The sequence below is a fragment of the Pleurodeles waltl genome, chromosome 3_1 (assembly GCF_031143425.1).
Source record: "Pleurodeles waltl isolate 20211129_DDA chromosome 3_1, aPleWal1.hap1.20221129, whole genome shotgun sequence".
Lineage (NCBI taxonomy): Eukaryota > Metazoa > Chordata > Amphibia > Caudata > Salamandridae > Pleurodeles > Pleurodeles waltl.
The window spans coordinates 381,146,251-381,171,938 of NC_090440.1; the positions used below are offsets into that span (position 1 = coordinate 381,146,251).

At 46.7% G+C, this 25,688-nt stretch overlaps 1 protein-coding gene across 3 annotated transcripts in view; it reads right to left on the reverse strand.

The window, feature by feature from the left end:
• LOC138284127 (lamin-B3-like) overlaps positions 1–25,688 on the reverse strand; it is a 225,792-nt gene that overhangs the window by 55,349 nt on the left and 144,755 nt on the right. For 2 of the 3 annotated variants that reach the window (XM_069222568.1, XM_069222569.1), the window contains exons 10-11: positions 4,197–4,307; positions 4,027–4,092 (exon numbers count right to left, since the gene is read on the reverse strand). In XM_069222568.1, the coding sequence (XP_069078669.1) occupies positions 4,051–4,092; positions 4,197–4,307 (153 nt within the window). In that variant the 3' untranslated portion in view covers positions 4,027–4,050. The remainder of the gene's footprint in view (positions 1–4,026; positions 4,093–4,196; positions 4,308–25,688) is intronic. The other variant, XM_069222571.1, reaches the window with a different exon arrangement.

The window sequence follows — 25,688 nt, forward strand, 5'->3', positions numbered from 1 at the left end:
TCAGCAGCTACCATCTGTGGAGGAATCAGTGCTTCTTCTCTAGGGCTCCTCACACCTGCCCCCTCTTCTTCCCCCCCCCCCCCCCCCAAATGCTATTCCCTGAGCCTCTCCAGCTTCCCACCACCACGGACAAAGTCGGTATGCGTTATTTCATTGTACTTTTTTACTCTTGTGCTGTTTGAGCGTTATTATTCTGTATGACATGTTCTTAAAGGGACAGTACTTTTCTTAGTGCTTTGCTTTGGATTGTACATCTGTCCTTTTTCCCCCCCATCAACAGTGGGCGATATTTATGTTTTTCCCCTTCATATTTAGGAGTCACATAAAAGGAGTAAATGTTTGAGACATTACTGTATTTTTTTTGTTCTTTAGCTTAGAGCCATAGTGGTGTGGAGTTGCTCTGTTTACTTTTAGTTTGCCTCTAAACTGCTTGATACCAGGGCAGGTTACTTGCCAATTCCACCACTTGCGGAACTCCGTGGAATCTCAGTTTTAATGCAACTCTGCGGAATTCCACAAAGTGAAACTCCACCAGTTCCACGCAGCCCTATATATTATACTTATTCAAGGCAAGCATATCCTTAGACCTACCTCTATAGTCCCCCTTTAAGGTTTATAGTTTAACTATAGCACCCTAAACTGCACCTCCACAAGAACCATGAATAGCCAAATGGGACTTCAAAGCATTCAGCTGATAGGAATGCGAGGCATTCTCTTTTGACGTCCACAGTATCTACTAACAAATATTAAACAATGGGATAGCAGCATTATGAGGATTTACCTTGCATGCCACCACGTCTTCACGTTTTAAAGCAGCAGCCATGAAAACCCTTCAGTAACCAATAGGAGCGCAATACAAGCATTCTTTCAGAGGAAGCGCACAACTTCTGCTCAGGAAAATCATATATTCCTGGCTCCCAAAATCAGGCAGAGCCACAGCCCCTCTCCAGGTGAGTCTTGCATAATTCTATGGCAAGCCAGTTCATTAAAACTCAGCAGTCTTTTGAAACGGAATGTTAATTACGAAAATTTGGATACTTGGAACTGCCAGTAGCATGTAACAATTTACCAAGTTAGAGGATGCTCAGAGTGTAGGCTGAATGGGTTATTTATTCATTGATAAACAGAGGTTAGAGGTTTGATAGCCTTCCTTTTCAAACATACTGGCCCTTGTCAGAATTTAGTGAGAACCCACGCCAAACAATATTCACATAATAATCTCAGTCCTTGTTGGGGTGAGCCACTAATGTCACTAAATAAACCTCTGCCTAGCCCTGGAAGCTTGGCATAAAGCAGTCAGGTTTCACTTGGAGTCAATGTGTAAAGTGGTTGTGCAGTACCCAAACGTAATGAAGTGAAAACACAACAAAAGAACAATCCCAAACCAATTTAGAGTAATGGAGCAAATAAAATGCCTCCAAATAAAAAAGTCCAATACATAGAACTGGAGATATGATTTATAAAGTTTGAATTAAAAATAGCACCAAAAGGCGTCAACTAGGGTTATCTAGTTAATGTAGGTGGGGAAGCTCAGAGTGGGCGAAGTCTGGCATTCATGCCCAGCAAGGCCTTAATGTTGATCGGCTTGGCATCAGTCTTGGTAAAGCTTTCTACATTTAGTCTTAGAAACTTTTCTGGTAGTCAAATCTCCTTCAGTGTGGTAAACCAATAAGCGGAGTCCGACTGGGGATTCTTTGTCGATGGCTGGGGCTTTGACAACAATTCCAGTCTGTTGGTTCTCCAGGCAGAGAGATGGCAAAAAGTATCTGCGACCCTGATTTTGAAGTGTAGGAACAGACAGGATACTCTATAACTCTAGCCAAAGGTCCAGGACCTTGGACCCCCACTTAGGAGACAGGACTTACGCAACCAGAGGCCAGCGTCAGGGTCCAGGGCAAGTCCAGGCAGTACTGGTCAGCTGTGAAGTTGCAGGAAAATGCCTCTGGAAGCTTTCGGTGTCCTGTAGCTCAAACAGGAGGTTAGCCAATGGTCCCTTTGAGGTATTTCTTGGGTCCTGGGTTCAAAGCAAGAAGATCCAGTCTTTCTTCTGGTTTCAGACAACAGGGTAGTTCTTCTATGGTTATAGGTCCAGGAGTGTTATGAGGAAAGATCTGCGGGGTCCACTTTTATGCCCAATGACAGCCTAGCTCTGTCCAGTTCTTCTACCACTAGTGGGATTGGTGCCAGCCTGACTAGGGCTACAAAGGGGTGGCAGGCCTAGGCGTGAGCTTCATCTGCCAGTGACCAGATAGGCATCATTTGAAGCTCATGAAGGGGCCAGTTACAGCCCAGGGAAGCCATTAGGGGTAAGGTGACAAATGGACACCGACAGAAAAGCCTTTTGGCTCTAGATTGGCAAAACAACAACTTTCTAAAAGTGTTATTTCCAAAATAAATTGTAATATAAAATGTGACAACCATTAAGTTCGATTCTAAATTACTATTATACTGAGTCCTTGTAACATCTGTCTAGCTAATTCCAACCTGAAACTAAGCAGTATAAGCGGTTTTGTAACCCAGTGTTTTCCTAAGGGACAGCCATACTTGTCACCTTGAAAAACATATTTATTGGTTTGTAATTGCCAGGATATGAAAGACATTATAAATACAGGTCCTACTTGACGAATATCATACACCTTGCCGCATGGGCATTTACAGCCGACCTTAGGGGTGACTTATATGTAGTAAAAGGAAGGTTTAAGCATGTCATGTTTTGAGAGGTTGAAATGACAGTTTAAAGCTGCACCCCGAGGTTGTGCAAGGCATGCTTTACAGTACTACATTAGTAGGAGGCACAATTAGTGAGGCAGCTCACTAGTAGCATTTAATCTAATTGCCCTAGATACACGTAGTACCATATACTAGGGATTTGTATTTAAATTAAATGTGGAAGTTAGATATATGCCAATATAACATGTTTGAAAGAGAAAGCACAAATACTTTATCCCTGGTTAGCAGGGGTAAGGTGCAGAGAGTTCTATGGCCTAAAAAGGGTCCAGCAACATAAGGCAACAATGTGGGGCGACCCTGCATAAAAGACAAATTTCCAACAACCCTCATGTAAGAGCTGGTAACGCCTGCTGGGAGCTACTTACCTAGTACAAACGACTGAGGTGACAAAATGTCTCTTCCTCCTAGGACTCCCCATTGTCACAATGCCTGTAGGTGATTAAGCTTTTATCTTCCTGGGATTTTCTAAGCAAATCCAGCCCCACACCTTTCACAGCCAGGAATTAATGACAATTTGGAATTACATTTTCAGTGGCTACGCTATACTCAACGTAGGACTAGCCTTCTCTTTGTTAGTCTAACTAATGTGCTACCAACAGTTAGTTTCCCCTGAGGGCTCGGGTATATAGGAGTATAGGTCATGAGATATATCACAGAGAGTGCCCATACAATTTCCAATACCGCAGGGCAGAGTAGTCAGATACTCCACCCTCACCCAGTAGACACATCTCTGTCCAATAGATTACAATATAATTTGACCAAGCAGCCCGTTTCTTCTGAAACCTGGGTTCAATATCATTCGCTGCCACTCCATTTTTACTCTCCATAAAAAAATGAGTGCATCCCATTTGTGATAGAGAAGGAGAGCAGAACACACTTTAAAAAAAATATGGGCATGGGGTTCGTTTACCACATGATCCTAGCTCCTCCTGGGAATGCGAAAACTAGATAAAATCATCATAATTTTTTAACTGTCTATGACACTGGCAGCATATTTTCCCCTTGTGGTACAGGAGGTCTCAACTTAATCTCCAAACATTAGGCAAAAGTACATCGCTAGTATTATCACACGCGTAAATAAGATAGCTCATGCATGTTAGGTGAATATCAGCAAGCATGCCTAAATTAGTCAGCTGGCCAGTCGTCTAAAACATGCCATTAGAAATCTGGAATATTAAAAAAATATTTGAGGCTCAATAACACACCTTCCGAATATACTTAACTCTAAGGAGGATGCTAAAGCTCAAGCCATGCCAGCTGTGCAGAAATAGCAGAGAGTATCTCACCATACCCTACCTTGTTAATGTTGCAAACGATGCATCAAATTATGGCGCAAGAACATTTCTTTTTTCTTCTTTTAGACTGAGAAAATCGTAAACAGTACAATGCGGGGAATATTTATAAATACTGCATTGAACAAACAATAAAAGCATACAGGGAGCACACAGATAATTTAAAAACTTTACCGGATGTCGAAATTCAGTTTGACGCAGCACTTCCTCATCAAATTCGAGAAATTCTTCCGATTCATCTGCACCTCCTTGGCTTACCCAGGATACAGTTCGCTCAGCAACCTCCTAAAAGACAGAAAAAAATTCAAAATGAGTAATTTCGAATTATATTTTTTCCCCAATTATACAGTTACAGAACATATGCTAGGATGCATATTACAGATGTGAATTGGGATTTTACTCTTCAATATTTACTACAGTACCATGCAGATCCTTAATAAATATCCACGTCTTGTGGAGAGAGAGACCATATACATGTAACCAAGACGCACACAATTATGCCACAATGACAAGCAAATGCAATTAATTGGTGGCTGCTTTAAGACTAGAAAAGTCTATCTGTGGTGCAAAGCAGAACTCAAAAACCGGTGCTCCATACTGACTGATACACTGACATGCTGCTCCATTATAACTGTACTGTGCAGACTAAAGATGCCTTGTTACTCAAAGTAAGGCGGAGAAGCTTTCTCTCAACTGTCTTCCTAGGAGCAGGCTGGGTGGGGACGTTTTCTCTGCAGTCTCTACTCGGACAGACTGGGCTGTGAAGCTTTCTCTGAACAGTCTTCCTCACTACTGAGTAGATGGCCATTAAGTTGCATTTTTCTGACAGGCCTGCACCAGCGGCTTCCCTCTGTGAAAATAGCTATGTCATAAACTCATCATCAAATATACAACGGAATGACAAATCTAGAACCATGCATACCTGAAAGCAGTCAGAACAACAACCGCATTGATACCATGAATGCCTTAAGGATTTTTCGTTGTAATGGCATGCCTGGAACGGCATGCGTGGTTCCAGCATGCCACCCCATGAGTCTCCTCCCACCCCCCCTAAAACAATCCTACCCCTGACCCCCACTCTCCCCCCAAAAACAAATTACCCCGCCCTCCCCACTGCCCCACCTAAACCCTAAAACTACCCCAACATCCCCACCACCTCCCCCTAAACCTTAAAACTACCCCAACCTCCCCACCACCCCCCCCCCTAAACCTTAAAACTACCCCGACCTCCCCACCACCCCCGAAACCTAAAACTACCCCGACCACCCACCCCACCGAAACCTAAAACTACCCTGACCACCCACCTCACCACTAAAAACAAACTACTGCAACCCCCACCCAAAACTAAAACTAGCCTGATCCCCCCTACCCCTAAAACTACCCCAACCCAAATACCCCATGCCTAAAAACTAAAGTTACCCCGACCCCCATCCCACCCCTAAAACTACCCCAACCCCCACCCCTAAAACTACTGCAACTCTTAAAACAAATTAGCCTGAGCCCCCACCCCTAAAAAACGAAAACTACCCCAACCCCCAGCCCAAAAAACTAAAACTACCCCCACCCCGTTCCTAAAACTACCCCCAAACCCTACCCCAGCCCCACTTACCTGACCGCAACCTCTCCCGATTCTGAGTCTACTTTCCTATGCCTTAACCATGCATATTCGTTATCCAAGATGTGTGTGGTTTAGGCAGAGAAAAACAGTCATTCACAAAAGAATTGTTCTGCTTTCGTGGGCAATGCACCTCATTGTTCAGGAGCCGTCCTTTAGGCTGTTTCTCCTCATCACCTGTTCAGGCATTTTTATTTACTCCTCCATTAAGTGATTACGTACTTAATACAATTTTTCTTGCGCTTGTGTTGCTTGGCAACAGGGATGCAGGAACTGAATAAAGCCAGCAGGCACATCTCTCTCACTTGTCATTTATGACTTGAGGAGAGTGGTTGTGCCAGTTTTACTTCTGCAGAAACGGAGTCAGGAAAACGTTTCGCAAAACGAAATACTGAAATCTCTTCAGAGAAAGAGATAACGGAGCTATCTGCTCCTGATCCTCAGCCTGATATGCATTATGATTAATAAAGCAGAAGCAGCTTTTATTTCTGCAGGAGAAACCCCTCCTAGGTCCAAAACGTTAAGGTGCTTCATGACATTGATCCGGGCCATGAAAGAGGAGAGCTCAGAGGGATGCATCTAAGGGGCAGAATTAAAGGAGGTCTTTAATCACCTAAAGAAGACTTTTGGACTACTACTTCTCAGAGGGAAAAGGAGGATTTTTTTCTCCCAATACAGACAAAATGATCTAGTGTGCCTTACCACTCAGAAAAAACTATCACAGGGGCTTCTGTCTCATGAGTGGGTTGACAGAGAAGCCTGTTTCTCTGACATTTCTTTCAAAATGTTATCCACTTGAAAAATTGCAGGAAGAACCCACCACAAATATCAAGGTGGACACTTCGATGGTAAGGCTGGTGTCAAGTGGTATTATCATTTCATAAGAAGCAGCCTCTTCTGATGCAACGAACAAGGAAGTGGAGGAATCTATCAAAAGAGGTTACTCCACTTCCAACTTTATGCAAAGCGCAGGAACATATGAAAAATACACAGTTCAGTTGCTTCTTGACTACTTTCATGCTTTAGCTGAGAAGCTTCAGACAGGAGACGATGGCATAGCCTGTTTAGCATTATTGGTACAACATTTGGATCCTTTGGGACAATTCTTATGACAGCTTATGTGCAGCTGCTTTTGCCTCAGTGGTAGCATCTAGCAGACTTATTTGGATGCGGTCATGGAGAGCTGACAGCACCCACACATTTCTTTGAAGTAATCTACCATTTAATGGAAGCAGTTAGTTTGGACCGAAAATAGAGGAGTTATTTAAAAAAAAATATCTGAAAACCGTAATTTACCAGATCCAGTCCGACTTCCTGGTAGGGGCAGAAGTTTCATCCCCCAGCTTTTGGTCAGCAATCCACCTAAATTGGAACTAGTCAACCGTTGAGTGGTAAGTGATGTGGCTGGGGATGTTCCCTCATGGATAAAACCCCGCAACAGTCTCCAAATTGGTACCAACTTCCCAGCTGCCCTAGAGTCATAACTATCTCAACAGAGTGGGCACAATAATTCAGCATTTCTTAAAGGAGTGGCAAGTAGACGTGTCAGATGCATGGACCCTTCAAATTGTTAAACAAGGGAAATTAATTGGATTTGTAACAGAACCTGGTGATTTTTTCCTAACCACTCCAACTCATCAATGCCTATAAAGCTACGGAACTTAAAGGAAGGAATGCAAGACCACCTCAGCAAGGGTGCCATTATCCCAGTTCCATGTCATAAAAGAGGGCATGGTTGTTGCACCTTGACATTCTTAGTGCAGAAAGCATGAGGAGAATTTCGTCCTGTGCTGGATCTAAAAAAAAAAAAAAAAAAAAAAATGTCAAATACATATTATACCAGCATTCAAAATTGGGACATTGTAATTCATCCTTCCATTGGAGATCCCGGAAATGTTTCGGGCCTCCCTAAATCTCTAAGATGTCTTATCTCCATATTCAGATTCATTGATGTGCTCAGAAGCATTCAAGGACCCGTGTTTGAACATCATTTTAATTTAGTGTCCTGCCTTTAAATTAGCATCAGCACTGAGGGTGTCCACAAATGTTCTGGCTCCTTTGTGACTTTTAATAACTGGCTAATTTCTGATTCTTATTTTTCAAAGCATCTAGAAACAGTTCAAGTAGTTTGCAAAATACTATAATGTCACAGCTGTCTTCTGAACAAAGACAAATCACAGCTTCTGTCAGTTCAGAAACTGCAATTTATAAGAGCCCTGTTCATGACAGACGTGGGAAAGGTGTTTCTTTCTCCAGTGAGACACAAAATAACAAATGAATCGATTGAGACTTCCCCCGAGCCACAGGGCAGCTCCTTTCAGACATTGGCTGGCCGTTCAGAGATACATAGCAGACTCACTAATGCGGGTTCCCTGAGTTCACCTCATCTGTATCATCTGGTAAAGTACCTTTTGGCACACTGGAACCCGGGATCGAATAACTATATCATCATGGTTCTGATCGCTCTAGAGATAGTAGTCATGCTGAAATCATGGCTGAACCATTCCAAAAAACATATTTTTGCAAGAGTTTTTTTTTTTTTTTTTTTACAGAAAAAGGCAATACAACATGTCATATTATGACTACGATATCAACCTACAATCACCAACGCCCCCTCATATCCAGAAATGTACTAAAAGCATAACAGTATATCAGTGCATATACAGTATTGGTACTTTACATTCACTGGATTTGTAACCATAGGCATCTCCCGCCCTTTTCATCCTGAAAGACTCGTTCAGATGGGCCAATAAATATGCTGTTAGTGGACCTCTAATATCTTTGGGGTTTGAAGCTCTCCAACTCTTCCGCATATTTTTTCAGTGGGGATCTAAAGTAGATTAGATCTGTTAACCAGTTCTTTCTGGTGGGCCTAACTATGCTCCCACAGGGAAGGGACAGTCTTCGTTTTGCCAGCAGCAGGTCCAGAGGCACAAACTTCCAGTTGGCTGGTTGTAGGCCTTTAACTAATCCTAGTGGGCATATGAAAATCACAAACTATTTGTTCTAATAATACCATATAAGACAGTATTTCAGTAACTTCAGTCCAATGGTTCGTTATAGCTGTGCTCTGCCAAGCCAGGTGCAAGACATCTGCCTCATCTGTCCCACATTGGACAAAATTAGTATCCGCCTGCAGCCCAAATTTTCAAAGTTTATCGGAGTACAATACTTTTGATGCACGAATTTAAAGTGTATCATACGCAAATTGCAATTAGAGGTAAGTGTGTGTAATTGCACACAGCAGAATTGCCAATCTGATTTGTCTATGGGATGGCCCAGCATGGCATTCCAGCTCTTCAACACCTAGTCAGTGGTCTGCAGCCTATCCGCCTGTGCTGCAGTATATAATTAAGTAATTAAGGTGGTCATTACAACCCTGGCGGACGGTGTTAAAGCGGCGGTAAGACCGCCAACAGGCCAGTGGAAACAAATTTGCAATTACGACCGTGGCGGAAACCGCCAACAAAGACAGCCACTTTAACACTTCGACCGTCATGGCGGTACAAACAAACAGCGCGGCGGTCACCACCAACAGACAGGCGGAAGACAATGTACCGCCCACACTATTATGACAGGCCAATCCGCCACCTTTTCCGGGGCGGATTCACCGCGGATAAAAACACGACGGAAACAGGAATTTCGAAGGAAAAACGTTCACCTCTACACACTACACGAGGAACGAGGACACCATGGACCCGGAACTCCAAATCCTAACTGCAATAGTCTTCCTGCTCCTGTACCAGGAGCACGAACGCCGGCGGCGAAGACTACGGTGAGTACTGCACCTACGACACAGGGAAGGGGGAGGCAAAATACAGGGACACACACACACGCAACACCCCCACCCTCACCCTCACCCACTACAACACACACACTAATACATGTCTATACATTATAGTTACACCCCCAACCCCCCAGAAGAATGCAAAGACACAAAGAAATGAGTGTAACCATTGTAATCTATTAAAATGCAGTACGCAAAAATATACATATATACACTATTAACAAAATATAAACCAAGAATAGTGGTCCAGGTATTGCACCATTTATAGTCCGTGGACCACTGGGCCCAAAATGCATGGGCGAGGCCCACACTCGATACCAGATAAAAACAGAGAGAACACTGCAGGGGCATCAGATAGAAATACAACAGGCACCTCAGGGGGAAAGGAAGGGGGGGCACCTCAGCCAGATGAGTGCACAACGCCAGATCCACGAGGGGGCTCAATGCCCACTGTTCAATCCTCGGGAGTACAAAGCCACTGTCTCAAGTCTCTACAGTGGGTGGTTTGCCCACTGTTAAATCCTGGGGAGTGCAAAGCCACAGTCTCAAGTCTCTACAGTGGGTGGTTTGCCCACTGTTAAATCCTGGGGAGTGCAAAGCCACAGTCTCAAGTCTCTACAGTGGGTGGTTTGCCCACTGCATTATCCTGGGGAGTGCAAAGCCACAGTCTCTCAAGTCTCTCCAGTGGGTGGTTTGCCCACTGCATTATCCTGGGGAGTGCAAAGCCACAGTCTCTCCAGTGGGTGGTTTGCCCACTGCCATATCCTGGCGAGTGCAAAGCCACAGTCTCTCAAGTGGATAACAGTCTCCACTGGTTCTGGAGGGGGACTGGTGCCCAGAGTGCTTCATCCTGTGAAGGACAGAGGTGGTGGATGGATCTCTCCACTGGTTCTGGAGGGGGACTGGTGCCCAGAGTGCTTCATCCTGTGAAGGACAGAGGTAGTGGATGCATGTCTCCACTGGTTCTGGAGGGGGATTGGTGCCCAGAGTGCATCACTCACCCCGTGACGGTCCCAGTTGCGTCAGTGGCCCTGCCGCTCATGGGCTAGCGGTGCTTGAGTTGGCGGTGCCCTGTTCAGCGGTGCTTGAGTTGGCGGTGCCCTGTTCAGCGGAGCTTGATTTGGCCGTGCCCTGTTTCAGCGGAGCTTGATTTGGCCGTGCCCTGTTTCAGCGGAGCTTGATTTGGCCGTGCCCTGTTTCAGCGGAGCTTGATTTGGCCGTGCCCTGTTTCAGCGGAGCTTGATTTGGCCGTGCCCTGTTTCAGCGGAGCTTGATTTGGCCGTGCCCTGTTTCAGCGGAGCTTGATTTGGCCGTGCCCTGTTTCAGCGGAGCTTGATTTGGCCGTGCCCTGTTTCAGCGGAGCTTGATTTGGCCGTGCCCTGTTTCAGCGGAGCTTGATTTGGCCGTGCCCTGTTTCAGCGGAGCTTGATTTGGCCGTGCCCTGTTTCAGCGGAGCTTGATTTGGCCGTGCCCTGTTTCAGCGGAGCTTGATTTGGCCGTGCCCTGTTTCAGCGGAGCTTGATTTGGCCGTGCCCTGTTTCAGCGGAGCTTGATTTGGCCGTGCCCTGTTTCAGCGGAGCTTGGTGGGTGGTTTGCCCACTGCATTATCCTGGGGAGTGCAAAGCCACAGTCTCTCCAGTGGGTGGTTTGCCCACTGCCATATCCTGGGGAGTGCAAAGCCACAGTCTCTCAAGTGGATAACAGTCTCCACTGGTTCTGGAGGGGGACTGGTGCCCAGAGTGCTTCATCCTGTGAAGGACAGAGGTAGTGGATGGATCTCTCCACTGGTTCTGGAGGGGGACTGGTGCCCAGAGTGCTTCATCCTGTGAAGGACAGAGGTGGTGGATGGATCTCTCCACTGGTTCTGGAGGGGGACTGGTGCCCAGAGTGCTTAATCCTGTGAAGGACAGAGGTAGTGGATGCATGTCTCCACTGGTTCTGGAGGGGGATTGGTGCCCAGAGTGCATCACTCACCCCGTGACGGTCCCAGTTGCGTCAGTGCCCCTGCCGTTCATGGGCTAGCGGTGCTTGAGTTGGCGGTGCCCTGTTCAGCGGTGCTTGAGTTGGCGGTGCCCTGTTCAGCGGTGCTTGAGTTGGCGGTGCCCTGTTCAGCGGTGCTTGAGTTGGCGGTGCCCTGTTCAGCGGTGCGTGCCCTGTTCAGCGGTGCTTGATTTGGCCGTGCCCAGTTCAGCGGTGCTTGATTTGGCCGTGCCCTGTTCAGCGGTGCTTGATTTGGCCGTGCCCTGTTCAGCGGTGCTTGATTTGGCCGTGCCCTGTTCAGCGGTGCTTGATTTGGGGGTCCTTCATGGCCCAGCGGTGCTGGGGCTGGGGGGGCCCTCCTGGGCAGCTGGGCTGGGGGGGCCCTCCTGGGCAGCTGGGATGGGGGGGCCCTCCTGGGCAGCGGGGATGGGGCTGGCGGGGGCCCTCCTGGGCAGCGGGGATGGGGCTGGCGGGGGCCCTCCTGGGCAGCGGGGATGGGGCTGGCGGGGGCCCTCCTGGGCAGCGGGGATGATGGCGGTCTTCTCCGGCGTGCTGCTCTTCCCAGACTGGCAGGGTTTCTTGTGGCCCTTCCCCACCTTGGGAGGTGTCACAGCTGAGCCCACACTCCCACCAGGACCCTTGGGAGCGGCTTTGGTGGCTGGATACTTCCTCCTCTCCCGCCAGGCACTGGCCAACTTCTGATGCTTCACAGGGGGGGGGACTGGCTGTGCTTTGGCTCCGTACCACACTGGCTGTCCAGGTGGCCGGTGCACTCCACATACCTGTGACTACAGGCACCACTGGTCCCGGAGATGTTGTGGCTGAGGTGCTAGTTCGGGACCTATGAGATGGACGGGGTGAGGGAGGTGTGGGAAAAAGGTCAAGGCTGGACAGGAAAAGTTTTTGGGACACACTGGGACGGGTAGCTGGAGGGGGTTTGGGAGTGGAGGAAGAGGTGGTGGTAGTAGTAGGAGGTGTACGTTTGGTGACTTTGGGTGCAGATGCATGCGCTGGAGGCTGTCGTGAGGTGGATGGCTGTTGGGGGGGTGTGTGCCTGTGTTTGTGCATCTTGGGAGGGGGCATCACAGACACACTGGGAGAGGACACAGGGGACGTGTGAATGGTAGTGGGGGTGGTGACTGCACGTGAGCGGGGTGTGCTGGTGAGGGACGTAGTGGCTGTAGAGGTAGTGCATGCAGGTGTGTGTAGACGAGACTGGGAGGGAGGAGGGAGACGACGGGGAGGGGTACACAGTGGAGGCAGTGGATGTTGTTGTGTCTGCATGTGTCTGATGCTTGTGTGAGTGCCTGTGGGATGTGTGGTGCTTATGTTTGCCTGAGCTTCCCTTGTGTGGTGAGGTGTGTGCAGGCTGGTCTGATGGTGTGCTTGGGATAGGCAGAGGAACAGGGGATTGGGTCTGGGTGGAGGAAGTTGGAGGGGGGAGGCTAGACACATGGACAATGGCTGCCATCAGTGCTGAGGCCAAAGTTTGAAAGGCTCGGTGAAGGGCCGCCTGACCAGAATGAATGCCCTCCAGGAATGCATTAGTTTGTTGCAACTGCCTTTCTACACCCTGGATGGCATTCAAAATGGTAGACTGTCCAATAGTGAGTGACCTGAGGAGGTCAATGACCTCCTCACTGAGGGCAGCAGGGGTGACTGGGGCAGGGCCTGAGGTGCCTGGGGCGAAGGTGATGCCCACCCTCCTGGGTGAGCGGGCACGGGCAAAGGCTGAGGGGCTGCTGGGAGGGCGGTGCTGGTAGGGGGGGTGGCGGCTGTACCTGTAGATGCGGGGGGCACAGATGTTGCCGCCACCACAAGGGAGCTCCCATCAGAGGACGAGTCCGTGTCGCTGGTGTCAGCTCCTGTCCCCACCGTGGAGCTCCCCTCGCCCTCCGTCCCACTGGTGAATTCGGAGTCCGTAGTGTGGCCCTCCATGGCCATGTGGGATGCAGCTCCCTCGTGCTCCGGTGCCACTGCTCCTCCGCCTGATGATGCTAATGCACACAAGAACAGGGAAACCACAAAAAGGGGGAGGAACCGAATAAAGACATGTTGAGTGCATGGATTACCCCCACCGTTGGCGGACAAGACAGACACAGAAGCCCTCTGCACTACGCTGCGCTCTTGGGCTCTACAGTGCAATTCCTGGGAAATGGCCTACAAGGCTATGGACGACATCTATGTGTGCAGATGACACAGGGGCATGAATAGCTGTACTTGGCACTCTACAGAGGTGGGGTGGTGGGCCACAGGGCCATGCCTTACGGAGGGGCCTAGCCTACGGAACTCGCCCTGGCCTAGGGAAACCCACAGCCCTCCTCCCCCACCCAGACAACTCCACTGCATGCAAAGTCAGCTGAATGAGAGTATACTCACCCCCTTGTGTCTGCTGTGATGCCCTCAAGTGCCCATCCAACTCCGGGTAGGCCACCGCCAGGATCCTGAACATCAGGGGGGTCATGGTTCGACGGGCACCTCTCCCACGTTGGGAAGCCATCCCCAGCTGAGCCTCCGCCGTCTTCTTGCTCCAGTGGCGAATGTCCTCCCATCTTTTCCGGCAGTGGGTGCTCCGTCTGTGGCAGATCCCCAGGGTCCGGACGTCCATGGCGATGGCACGCCAAATATCCGTCTTCTGGTGGGCGCTGACCTACATGAAATGTACAGGGGAAGAAGAGACGTCATAACCAACTGCATCGTCAAAGTGAGTGGCCCCATCCCTATCCTTGCCATGTGGCACATGCACCCACAGTCTTTCATGCACGCAGAACTCTGCCCCCTTCCTTCTTACATCCAGCCCTCTCCACACAGGCATGGCCCATACAACATGCTCCCTGTGTACTTACCGGTTCGTCTGGAGGACCGTAGAGTAGCTTGTACTGGGGGAGGACCCCATCAATAAGCTTCTCCAACTCCTCCGATGTGAAGGCAGGGGCCCTTTCCCCAGATGCACGAGCCATTGTCTCTTCCAGACCGAGGTCACAGCAGCACTTGCAGTGTAGGTCCTCTCCTGTCGAAGATCAGGTATCGAGTGATTGAACAGATAGAAAATGGCAGTCACGTCCGCGGCGGTGCGTACCATCAACGCCGGCGTACATCGTCATTGGCTCCTGGGACCCATAGGGTCCAATGTTAACCAATGCAGCATTGCACCGCGGTCTCCGACCGCCTACCGCGACGGTGTACAACGCCAGCGCAGTTACCTCACATCCCATTGTCCTACTTTAGAGGTCAGGCATCCGTCATTTCAGGGGCCCACATGGCCTAATTTCCAACTGCGTCACACATACCTAGGCCTAGTCTCAACACACATACAGGCCACCTATTGTGTATGATTGGTGTCCTGGGTAAACTGTGGGTACATACCTCTGAGTTGTTTGACTCTGTGGTCGCTGTTGTCCTTCATAGGCACCGTCTGCTGGGACATGTGAGGAGATGGCTGAATCCTCCGGTGTACCGACCGCTGGTGGACCGGTCGACAATGGAGGAAAGACATTTGATAATCACCTACAGGTTTGACCGTGCCACAATCCAGGAACTGTGTACCCAGTTGGAGCCAGACTTGATGTCAGCAATCCGCCATTCCACAGAAATCCCCCCTCAAGTGCAGGTGCTATCAGTGCTCCATTTCCTTGCAAGTGGGTCTTTTCAAACAACTGTGGCCATGGCATCAGGGATGTCCCAGCCTATGTTTTCCAACGTATTGTCCAGAGTGTTGTCTGCCCTGCTGAAACACATGCAGGGCTACATCGTTTTCCTTCAGGTGGAGGATTTGCCTACAGTGAAAGGTGATTTCTATGCCCTTGGACATATCCCCAACATCATAGGTGCCATTGATGGGACCCATGTGGCTTTGGTCCCCCCCCACAGGAGTGAACAGGTGTACAGAAAGCGGAAGAGTTATAATTCCATGAATGTACAGATGGTATGTTTGGCAGACCAGTACATCTCCCAGGTGAATGCCATGTTCCCTGGCTCAGTGCATGACGCCTACATCCTGCGGAATAGCAGCATCCCTTATGTGATGGGTCAACTCCAGAGGCACCGTGTGTGGCTATTAGGTGAGCCCCTGGAAGCAAGACAGTGGGAATGATTGTCTGGGGTTATCCCTACAGGTTAGTGTGTCTAACAGTTGTCCCTCGCTATTTGCAGGTGACTCTGGGTACCCCAACCTGTCGTGGCTACTGACCCCAGTGAGGAATCCTAGGACCAGGTCGGAGGAACGCTAAAATGAGGCCCATGGGCGAACTAGGAGGGTGATCAAGCGGACCTTCGGCCTCCTGAAGGCCAGGTTCAGGTGCCTCCACATGACAGGTGGATCCCTATTCTACTCACCAAAGAAGGTGTGCCAGATCATCGTGGCCAGCTGTATGCTTTACAACTTGGCTTTGCGACGACCGGTGCCTTTTCAGCAGGAGGATGGTCCAGATGGCGGTGTTGTGGCATCTGTGGAGCCTGTGGACAGTGATGAGGATGAAGCAGAGGAAGAAGACATGCAGAACAGGGACTCAGTGATCCAGCAATATTTCCAGTGAAACACAGGTGAGAATACATTCCTGCCTACTACATGTACTTTTACACTACTACCTCTCTACTGTCTGTCGTTTTCACCCAGTGTATGGTCACTGAGTTGTCACTTTCCCTTACGGTTTCACAGATGTGGGTCCCAACGTGTGTCATCTGCTTAGATTCCTCATGGACTAGAGCGGTGTGACATGGGTATGTTGACAAATACTATTACAAGAATATTTTGTCACTGTAATTGCAAATACACTTTTTTGAAATCACAGACAGACTCCAGATCATTTTGTGCTTTAGGTGTGTTTATTTAAATGCAAAATATTGGAGGGGGAAGTTAAATGGTGAGGGGTGATGGCGGAGGAGTGTCCATGGCAGAGTCCAGTCTATTAATCTCTCAGTTGCATTGCCCATATGGGCATAGGAAGTGGAGCTGGGGCAGTTTAATTATGGACAGGGTGACAAAGTGGGTCTCATTTCTTGGCAGGGGTCTTGGCATCGTGCTCTGTTTTGTTTCTGGATCTCAGGGACCTTTTGCGGGGTGGTTCTCCCTCTGCAGGGGGTGGGGTGCTGGTGGTCCTGTGGCGGGGCGTCCTGTCCACCAGCGCCGGCGGTGGTGGTGGGCAGTTCATCGTCCATGCTAGTGTCAGGGGTCCCTTGGAGTGCCACAGTGTCCCTCCTGGTGTTGAGTATTTCCTTCAGCACCCCTACGATGGTGCCCAGGGTGGAGCTGATGGTTCTGAGTTCCTCCCTGAAGCCCATATACTGTGCCTCCTGCATGCGCTGGGTCTCCTGAAACTTGGCCAGTACCGTTGCCATCGTCTCCTGTGAGTGGTGGTATGCTCCCATGATGGAGGAGAGGGCCTCGTAGAGAGTGGGTTCCCTTGGCCTGTCCGCCCCCTGTCGCACAGCAGCCCTCCCAGTTCCCCTGGACCGTGTGCCCACTGCCACTGCCCCCAGGTCCCTTTTGTTGTTGGGGTGGTGGGTTATCCTGGGTTCCCTGTAGTGGTGGACACACAGCTGATTGACGTGTCCTGGGGACGGAGGTATAGGCCTGCTGGGTGGGTGCTATGCTGGTGTTTCCAGAGTGGGGAAGGTCTGTGGTGGCCTGTGCCTGTGTGAGGGGAACCGACAGTCCCGAGACCCCCGATGGTCCGGGCTGGTCATCTAGATCCAGTTGGACAGAGGTGCTTTCATCACTGTGGGCCTCTTCTGTGGGTGGAGTGGACATGTCTGGACCCTCCTGTCTGGTGACGTTGGGTAGTGGTCCTGCAGGGGTGGAAAGGCATGATTATTGCATCTGTGTGTGGCATGGTGTGCAATGGGTGGGTGACCGTGAACCCCAGTGCAGGCATTCCTGTGTGGGAGGTTTAGGGGGGTGTATGGGTATGTGCAGTGGGCATGCTTTAGTGATGGGTGTCCATGCTTTGTTGTTGCATGCAGGGCTTGGTGTTGGGACGTGTGGTTTGTGATACTGGTACATTTGTGAGGAGTTGGAGTGATAGGGGTGAGGGTGGGGGTATGTGATAGCATGCAGGTAGGGTGGGGGATGTAATAGTTAAGATTCGACTTACCAGAGTCCATTCCTCCACCAACTCCTGCGAGGCCCTCAGGATGCAGAATCGCCAAGACCTGCTCCTCCCATGTTGTTCGTTGTGGGTGAGGAGGTGGGGGTCCGCCGCCAGTCCGCTGAATCGCAAGGTGGTGTCTGGAGACCACGGAACGCACCTTCCCCCGTAGGTCGTTCCACCTTTTCCTGATGTCCTCCCGATTTCTTGAGTGTCGTCCCACTGCGTTGACCCTGTCCACTATTCTTCGCCATAGCTCCATCTTCCTTGCAATTGAGGTGTGCTGCACCTGTGATCCAAATAGCTGTGGCTCTACCCGGACGATTTCCTCCACCATGACCCTGAGCTCCTCCTCCGAGAACCTGGGCTGTCTTTGCCGTGCCATGGGGTGGTGTAGGTGATGTGTGGGGTGATGTGTGGGGTGGTGTGTGGGGTGATAAGTGTGGTGATATGTAGTGGTGTGTTGTGTGAGGTGTGTGGAAGTTGTGTGGGTGATGGTGTTATGTGCCTGTGGATGCTGTTGTACTTGCTGGTGGTGTCTCTCTCTGTGCTTCGTTCTCAATTTTTGGTAGTAGGGGTTTGTGGGTGTGTTTTTTATATTGTATTGGGTGTGTGGGAGTGGTGTGTGCATGTGTATCAGGTGTGTGTATTTCGAATTGTCCAATGTGGCTGTGTTTTGTAAAAGTGTGTGTATTTTGAGCGCGGCGGTGTGTACCACCAATGGAATACCGCGGTTGAAAGACCGCCGCGTGGATTTGTGTGTCATGATAGTGTGGGCGTATTTCTGTTGGCGTGACGGTGGAGGTTTTCTTTTCGCCAGTTTATCACTGACCTTTGGTGTGGCGGACTTGTGTGGGTGTCAGAATTTTGGCGGGTTCCGAGATGTGGGTCATAATAGCTGTGGCGGAATTCCGCAGTAGTGTGTTGGCGGTCTTCTGCACGGCGGTAAGCGGCTTTTACCGCCAATGTTGTAATGACCTCCTAAGTGTCTGCAGATGGTGCTAGTAAGCACCACCTGCAGGGCAATGGGAGGGGCTGCTGGGAACTAAGGGTGTAAGTGTTGCATATCAGCTCTAAGCCTAGAGTCGACAAACGTCAGAAGAGGGGTACGCTCATGATTACTGAAGAGCTGGTCAAGAGCTAAAAATGAATCATTCAGGTAGGTGCACCCCCTATATTCTTCAGACCCAACTGAGTGAGTAGTTTAAGCACAGTATACTCAGAGTAACGAAAATCACAGGATGACACGGCAAGGCCCGCACCAGTGCAAAAAATTGGTAGCTTTTTTGCCCTTCCTCCTAGTGTCCGCTAGGCTGCTGTCGTGGAATATATTGCGTTAATATCTGTGCGCTGAATCCCTTCCCATTTGTGTGGCAAGAGAGCTGCGAGTGGAATTGGGTAGACTTCATGTTCCACTGCCACGTGTGGTACATACTCATTTGCTGTATACCAGTAATAAGCGAAGTAAGCCTGCGTGCACAAGTGATATAGATCAGGTGCATTAACCTCCGCCACCCCCCTTTCTCACAGGGTAAGATGCGTATGTCCCAGCTGATTCTCTGCTACTTTCCTGCCCACACTAACATAAGCAGAAGTGATCTAAGTTTCTGAAAAAGACGCATGGGCAAGACAATGGGTACGTTCACAAATAAATATAAAAATCTGGGCAATATCACCATTTGTAATACTGCTATTCTGTCAGTGAGAACAGCAATTTCGACAAACATATTACCTGATCTTCCAACTTTGACTCAGCTCTGCCATAAATGTATCGTAGCATAGCTCATGTTCCTTATGTAGCCTCACCCCTAAGTCTTTAACCGGGTCAATGTCCCACATCAGCAAGACTTAAAGGAGGCTCTGTTGGGTGTCAGGTGTGAGTGGGAATATAACTGACTTCAACAGGTGATACACAGCCCAGAATAGTATTGAAGCCTAATGTATTCGCAAATCACTAGGGATAAGTGCAGAGGAGTCCCAGTTGAAAGCACCATATCTTTTGTGTAGAGCGAGACGCCTAAATGCCACAGATGAAACCACCGGGCTGCTTCTGCGTGTCTATCGAATGACGCGTGCTAACAGCTCCAGTGTGATGGTAAACAACAATGGTGACAGGGGCATCCCTGTTGCGCTCCTCTGCCTACAGAAAATTCATCAGGTGTGTGTCCACTGACCCGCACTAAGGCCACTGGGTCCGTTTACAAAAGAAGTTTCCAGCGGAGGAACTCCTCCGGCATGCCCATACAGCCCATAATAGCAAACATGTATTCCCATGCAATAGAATCAAATGCCTTGATGGCGTCCAGCAGTACTGCTGCCTGCAGGGAAGGGTCCAGCCGGTGTAGCAAATATTGTGCGTAAATTGTGGGAGGTGGAGCAGGAAGGTATGAAACCGGATTGGTCAGGTAAAGCCAATGAGGAGATCAGGGGCTGCAGTTGCATCACCATTATTTTAGCGGGAAACATCCTGAACAACAAGATTTAAACCACTACTTGCTTGAACAACGACCCCTAAACAACTAAAAAGACTCTACAACAAAGTACTGAATAACTACTGTCTAAACAAATATTTTGCTTGTTTATGTATATTTTTTTTATTGTATTTTTTCGTTGTTTTAACCCCTTTGCTGCCAGGCCTTTTCCCCCTCCTGTGCCGAGCCTTTTTTTGGCTATTTGGGGCAGTTCGCGCTTAGGCCCTCATAACTTTTTGTTCACATAAGCTACCCACGCCAAATTTGCGTCCTTTTTCCCCCAACATCCTAGAGGTACCCAGACTTTGTGGGTTCCCCAGAAGGAGGCCAAGAAATTAGCCAAAATACAGTGAAAATTTCGTTTGGGAAAAAGGGGCTGCAGAAGAAGGCTTGTGGTTTTTTTCCCTGAAAATGGCATCAACAAAGGGTTTGCGGTGCTAAAATCACCAGCTTGCCAGCTTTCAGGAACAGGCAGACTTGAATCAGAAAACCCAATTTTTCAACCCAATTTTGCCATTTTACTGGGACATACCCCATTTTTACGATTTTTTGTGCTTGCAGCCTCCTTCCAGTCAGTGACAGAAATGGGCATGAAACCAATGCTGGATCCCAGAAACCGAAACATTTCTGAAAAGTAGAAAAAATTCTGAATTCAGCAAGGGGTAATTTGTGTAGATCCTACAAGGGTTTCCTACAGAAAATAACTGAAAAAAACAATATTGAAATTGAGGTGAAAAAATCTGCAATATTTCTCTACGTTTTACTCTAACTTTTTCCTGCAACGTCAGATTTTTTAAAGCGATATACCGTTACATCTCCTGGACTCTTCTGGTTGCGGGGATATATAGGGCTTGTAGGTTCATCAAGAACTCTAGGTACCCAGAGCCAATAAATGACCTGCACCCTGCCTTGGGTTTTCATTCTATACCGGGTATACAGCAATTAATTTGCTGAAATATAAAGAGTAAAAAATAGCTATCAAGAAAACCTTTGTATTTCCAAAATGGGCACAAGATAAGGTGTGGAAGAGCAATGGGTATTTGCACATCTCTGAATTCCGTGGCACCCATACTAGCATGTGAATTACAGGGCATTTCTCAAATAGACGTCTTTTTTACACACACTCTTATATTTGGAAGGAAAAAATTTAGAGAATGACAAGGGGCAATAACACTTGTTTTGCTATTCTATGTTCCCCCAAGTCTCCCGATAAAAATGATACCTCACTTGTGTGGGTAGGCCTAGCGCCCGCGACAGGAAATGCCCCAAAACACAACGTGTACACATCCCATTTTTTGACAGAAAACAGAGGTGTTTTTTGCAAAGTGCCTACCTGTAGATTTTGGCCTCTAGTTCAGCCGGCACCTAGGGAAACCTACCAAACCTGTGCATTTGTTAAAACTTGAGACCTAGGGGAATCCAAGATGAGGTGACTTGTGGGGCTCTGACCAGGTTCTGTTACCCAGAATCCTTTGCAAACCTCAAAATTTGGCTAAAAAAAATAAAATTAAAAAAAACATTTTCCTCACATTTCGGTAACAGAAAGTTCTGGAATCTGAGAGGAGCCACAAATTTCCTTCCACCCAGCGTTCCCCCAAGTCTCCCGATAAAAATGGTACCTCACTTGTGTGGGTATGCCTAGCGCCCACAAAAGGAAATGGCCCAAAAACAACGTGGACACATCCCAATTTTTTTTTACAGAAAACAGAGGTGTTTTTTGCAAAGTTTTTTGTCGTTTTGGTCTTGTTTTGTTTAGATAAATATTTCCTATTTTTCTAAACCGGTGTTGTGTCATTTTGTAGTGTTTTCATTAAGTTACTGTGTGTGTTGGTACAAATACTTTACACCTAGCGCTCTGAAGTTAAGCCTACTGCTCTGCCAAGCTACCAAGGGGGTAAGCAGAGGTTAGCTGAGGGTGATTCTCTTTTACCCTGACTAGAGTGAGGGTCCTTGCTTGAACAGGGGGTATCCTGACTGTCAACCAAAGACCCCATTTCTAACATGGTACAATCCAAAATTCAGGCAAGTGGCTGAACTGGTTTGCCATAGGTGTGTAATTTGTCAGCAGATGAATGTCGGCAAAGGAACAATTGTCAACATGGGACATATAGGTATGGCGGGAGGTCCACTCAGTAGAATGCAAATTGATTTTATTGAGATGCCTGCATGTGCTAATTTGAAATACTTGTTGGTGATTGTGTGCATTTTCAGTCACTGGATTGAGACATATCCAACAAGGAGAAATGACAGTCTTAAAGTAGCTAAGTTACTTTCGCAAGAACTAATTCCACGTTTTGGTTTCCCGGTTTCTATAGAATCAGATAGGGTAACCCAATTCAATAATGAAGTGACAAAAATTGCTTTTTTTCAGCATTAAATATTCAGCAAAGACTACATTGTAGTTATCACCCAGAAGCTTCAGGACTCGAAGAGCAAATGAATGGAACATTAAAATCATGATTGGCAAAAGTATGTGCGTCGACAAATTTAAAATGGCCGGCTGCTTTGCCACTAGTGCTAATGTCAATGAGAAGCACTCCTGATAAGAAGACTGGGTGGTCTCCACACAAGGTTTTGATGGGGAGAGCAATGAGATTTCCAGCAATACCTGCAAATGCACTTGTGAATATTACAGATGATATGGTGCTAGATTATTGCAAAAGCCTAGCTGATGTGGTTCGGTCTTTTTCTCATCAGGTGGAAGCAACAACAGTACAACAAATGCAAGGTCAAGGCCACAGCTTGAGAGCTGGTGACTGGGTGCTCATACGGAAGCACATGAGAAAGTCTTGCCTGACCAAGGTGGAAGGGTCCTTATCAAATCGTGCTCACTACAACGACAGCTGTAATGTGTGCTGGTTTGCTGAATTGGGTGCATGCAAGCCACACAAGAAAAGTGCATGATCCAACAGAAAGATGAAGAACTATTGAGATTACCGACAGTTGACAACATTGGGAGCAAAAAAAAAAAGAAAGTGAATTGATCAACGAAAATGACAGATGTGCCTACTCCTATAACAGACAAAAAAAAGAACAAAATACAGAAGAAGTTGAAAAATCTGTAAAAGGAGAAGTCAGTCTGTGAAGAAAGTGAAAAGACTGATTCTGACCCGAAGAGGGTGACCTCGAATGAGAGTAATCAGAAAGAATCGACAGATAAGATCTGCTCAGAGGAGGGTGTCCTCAGAAGCAGGAGGTTTGACATAGCCAACTGAATAAAGGACAGACCCCATTGGGAAAGGAATTGAGGGTAGTCCTGCCCAAGTGGATTATATTCTTCCTGAACCAGTTACAGGAACGTCAGAAGAAAAAGGCTCAAAGGCAAATAAAGACTCAAGCTTGAGAAAATTGTTGACGAAAAAGACATTGAAAGGAGACAATTGGCCAGAGAAAAGCTCAAAGAGTGGAAAGATTAATGTAGTTCCACCAATTCAAGAGGAAAAGGAATTGCATGAAGGAGAAAATACTAGTGGCGAAGAAAATTAAAGTATCAGAAAACTGAAAAGAAAAATGTTGCAAGTAAGCGATATGCAGGGCCAGAATGGGCATATTTAATTACGAATGACTGGCAAGAAGAATTTTTGAGCTATTGTTTTGACAGAGATATTGAAAAAATGTTTACTCTGGCACGTGAAGATTGCAAGAAAAGACTTTGGGAAAAAATATTGGAAAATTATATGAAAGCTGGCTTAAGAGAGACATTAATACTTACTGGAGTTGCAAATGAATAACTGGATTTGACAAACTGCCATACTGAAAGTGACAAGGAGACCATCGAGGGTGAATGCATTTTTGAAAAAAAATAAAATAAAAAAATAAAAATTCAGGAGGGATTTTTGATTGATTGTTTTGAATTATTTTTTTTTTTTTTTTTAAAGTCCATGGAAAATATAAAAACCTTACATTACAACAACTAATTCTACTGTTTTGATTAAGTTTTAAGTATTGGATTGGCAGTAGTGAGTGTGTTAATGTGTTTATTGTTGTTTGTAGGGGTGACTGTTTATGAGATGAATGGAGCCAACCAGACTATGAAGATTGAAAGTTCTTTAGATATAACTGATACATCCCTAACAAAAGATAAATTTAGAAAAGATGTTAAATACTTACATGAGGAGAAAGAGCTTTCTTCTAATGTTTTCTATTGCTTATTGCATGAGTATGTTGAGGTTATAGACGCGAAAGATTATGTATGTACACAGATTCAGACTTCAGTGGAACAAGGAACTACTTACCATAGTTTGCCTGTTACTTACGCTATAAGTTGCAGTCTTTTATTAATGCGTTTCTATAATCAAGAATATATCCAGTATTTCTATTCAAATTATGACATGGTATTTTCATTTGTATCTGTCATAGGTTAATTGACTAGAATAGCCAATGATAATAACAGTTATCATGAGAGATTTCTGTGAGCCTACTCTAAACTTTGGCACTGCCTTCGCTCACCGGAATAATTTAATATGTTTACTAACTCCTAAGAAAATACATTTTTAGATAACACAGAAGATAGAAGAAGAGAAATAAAGTCAAAGATAGATAAGGGAATAATACGTAGAGAACTTGGAGTTGATTATGCTTATACTGATATTACTAAACAAGGAAAACTAACAATAGTTGCTGAACATGTGAGAAGGCTTTGTATATATGGACTTTGGTGTAAGAATGATCAGAGTGTTTGTAAGAAAGAGTGAGTGCAGACATATTTTTATGTTCAGGAGTAAGTGGGATTTTATGATGAATGGTCTGGACACACCAGTACCTGGAATTTACTACATTTGTGGGAGAAATGCATATTATCGTCTTCCTAGAAGATGGTACGGAACATGTTACTTGGGAATAGTATTTCCGAAAATCTATCAGTTGGAAGACTTGAGTAAGAGCCCTGAAACAATGAAATTTCAACCGAGACACAAGCGAGAATCAATTTCCAGCATTGTGGGAGACATTTTTGGGGCTATAATTCCTTCAGTGGGAGTAGTCTTGTATTAAATCAAAATACAGAAGTTGTCTACAATAGTAGGTAACATGTTGACAAGATATTATGGAGCTATTATTCTTCTAGACACAGAATTGGATGGTACAAGAGCTATGGCGCTACAGAACCACCTTGCGTTAGACATTCTTTTAGCAAAAGAAGGAGGAGCTTGTAAATTACTAGCTTCAAATCATTGTTGTTCATGTATACCTGATAATTCAGGAAAAGTTAAAGAGTTGATAAAAAATGTAACAATTAACAAAGAAGATTGAAAAGAACTAACAGAAACTACTGTTTGGGGAAAAAGCTGGAGAGGGAAGTAAAGCTGTGGGAAATTGGTTTAGTAATGTGGGAAGAGGTACTATTTTGACCATGGCAAAATGGGTGTCAATAATTGTATTTTGTCTAATTGGAATTTGGGGAACATATAAAATGTTAAAATGTTTAAAAAGAAGAAAATTAGAAAAGGATAGAAGGAGATTCGAAGTACAAATGACCATTCTATAGAGAAAATAAAAGGAGAAAGAAATAATGCGTAAATAAATGAGACCACATTCTGAAAAATTGATGGTACATGAATTTATTAAAGATTAATGCGATGACAAATAGTCGTCAGAGGAGGGATTGTGAGTGTGAATTTTCTAACATGTTTATTAATGATTTTGGATTACTAAATGTATAATGAATTAACGTGTAAAAGAGGTGACCTTTGAAAATGATCGCCACAGCTCATTTCTGTTCCTACTGAG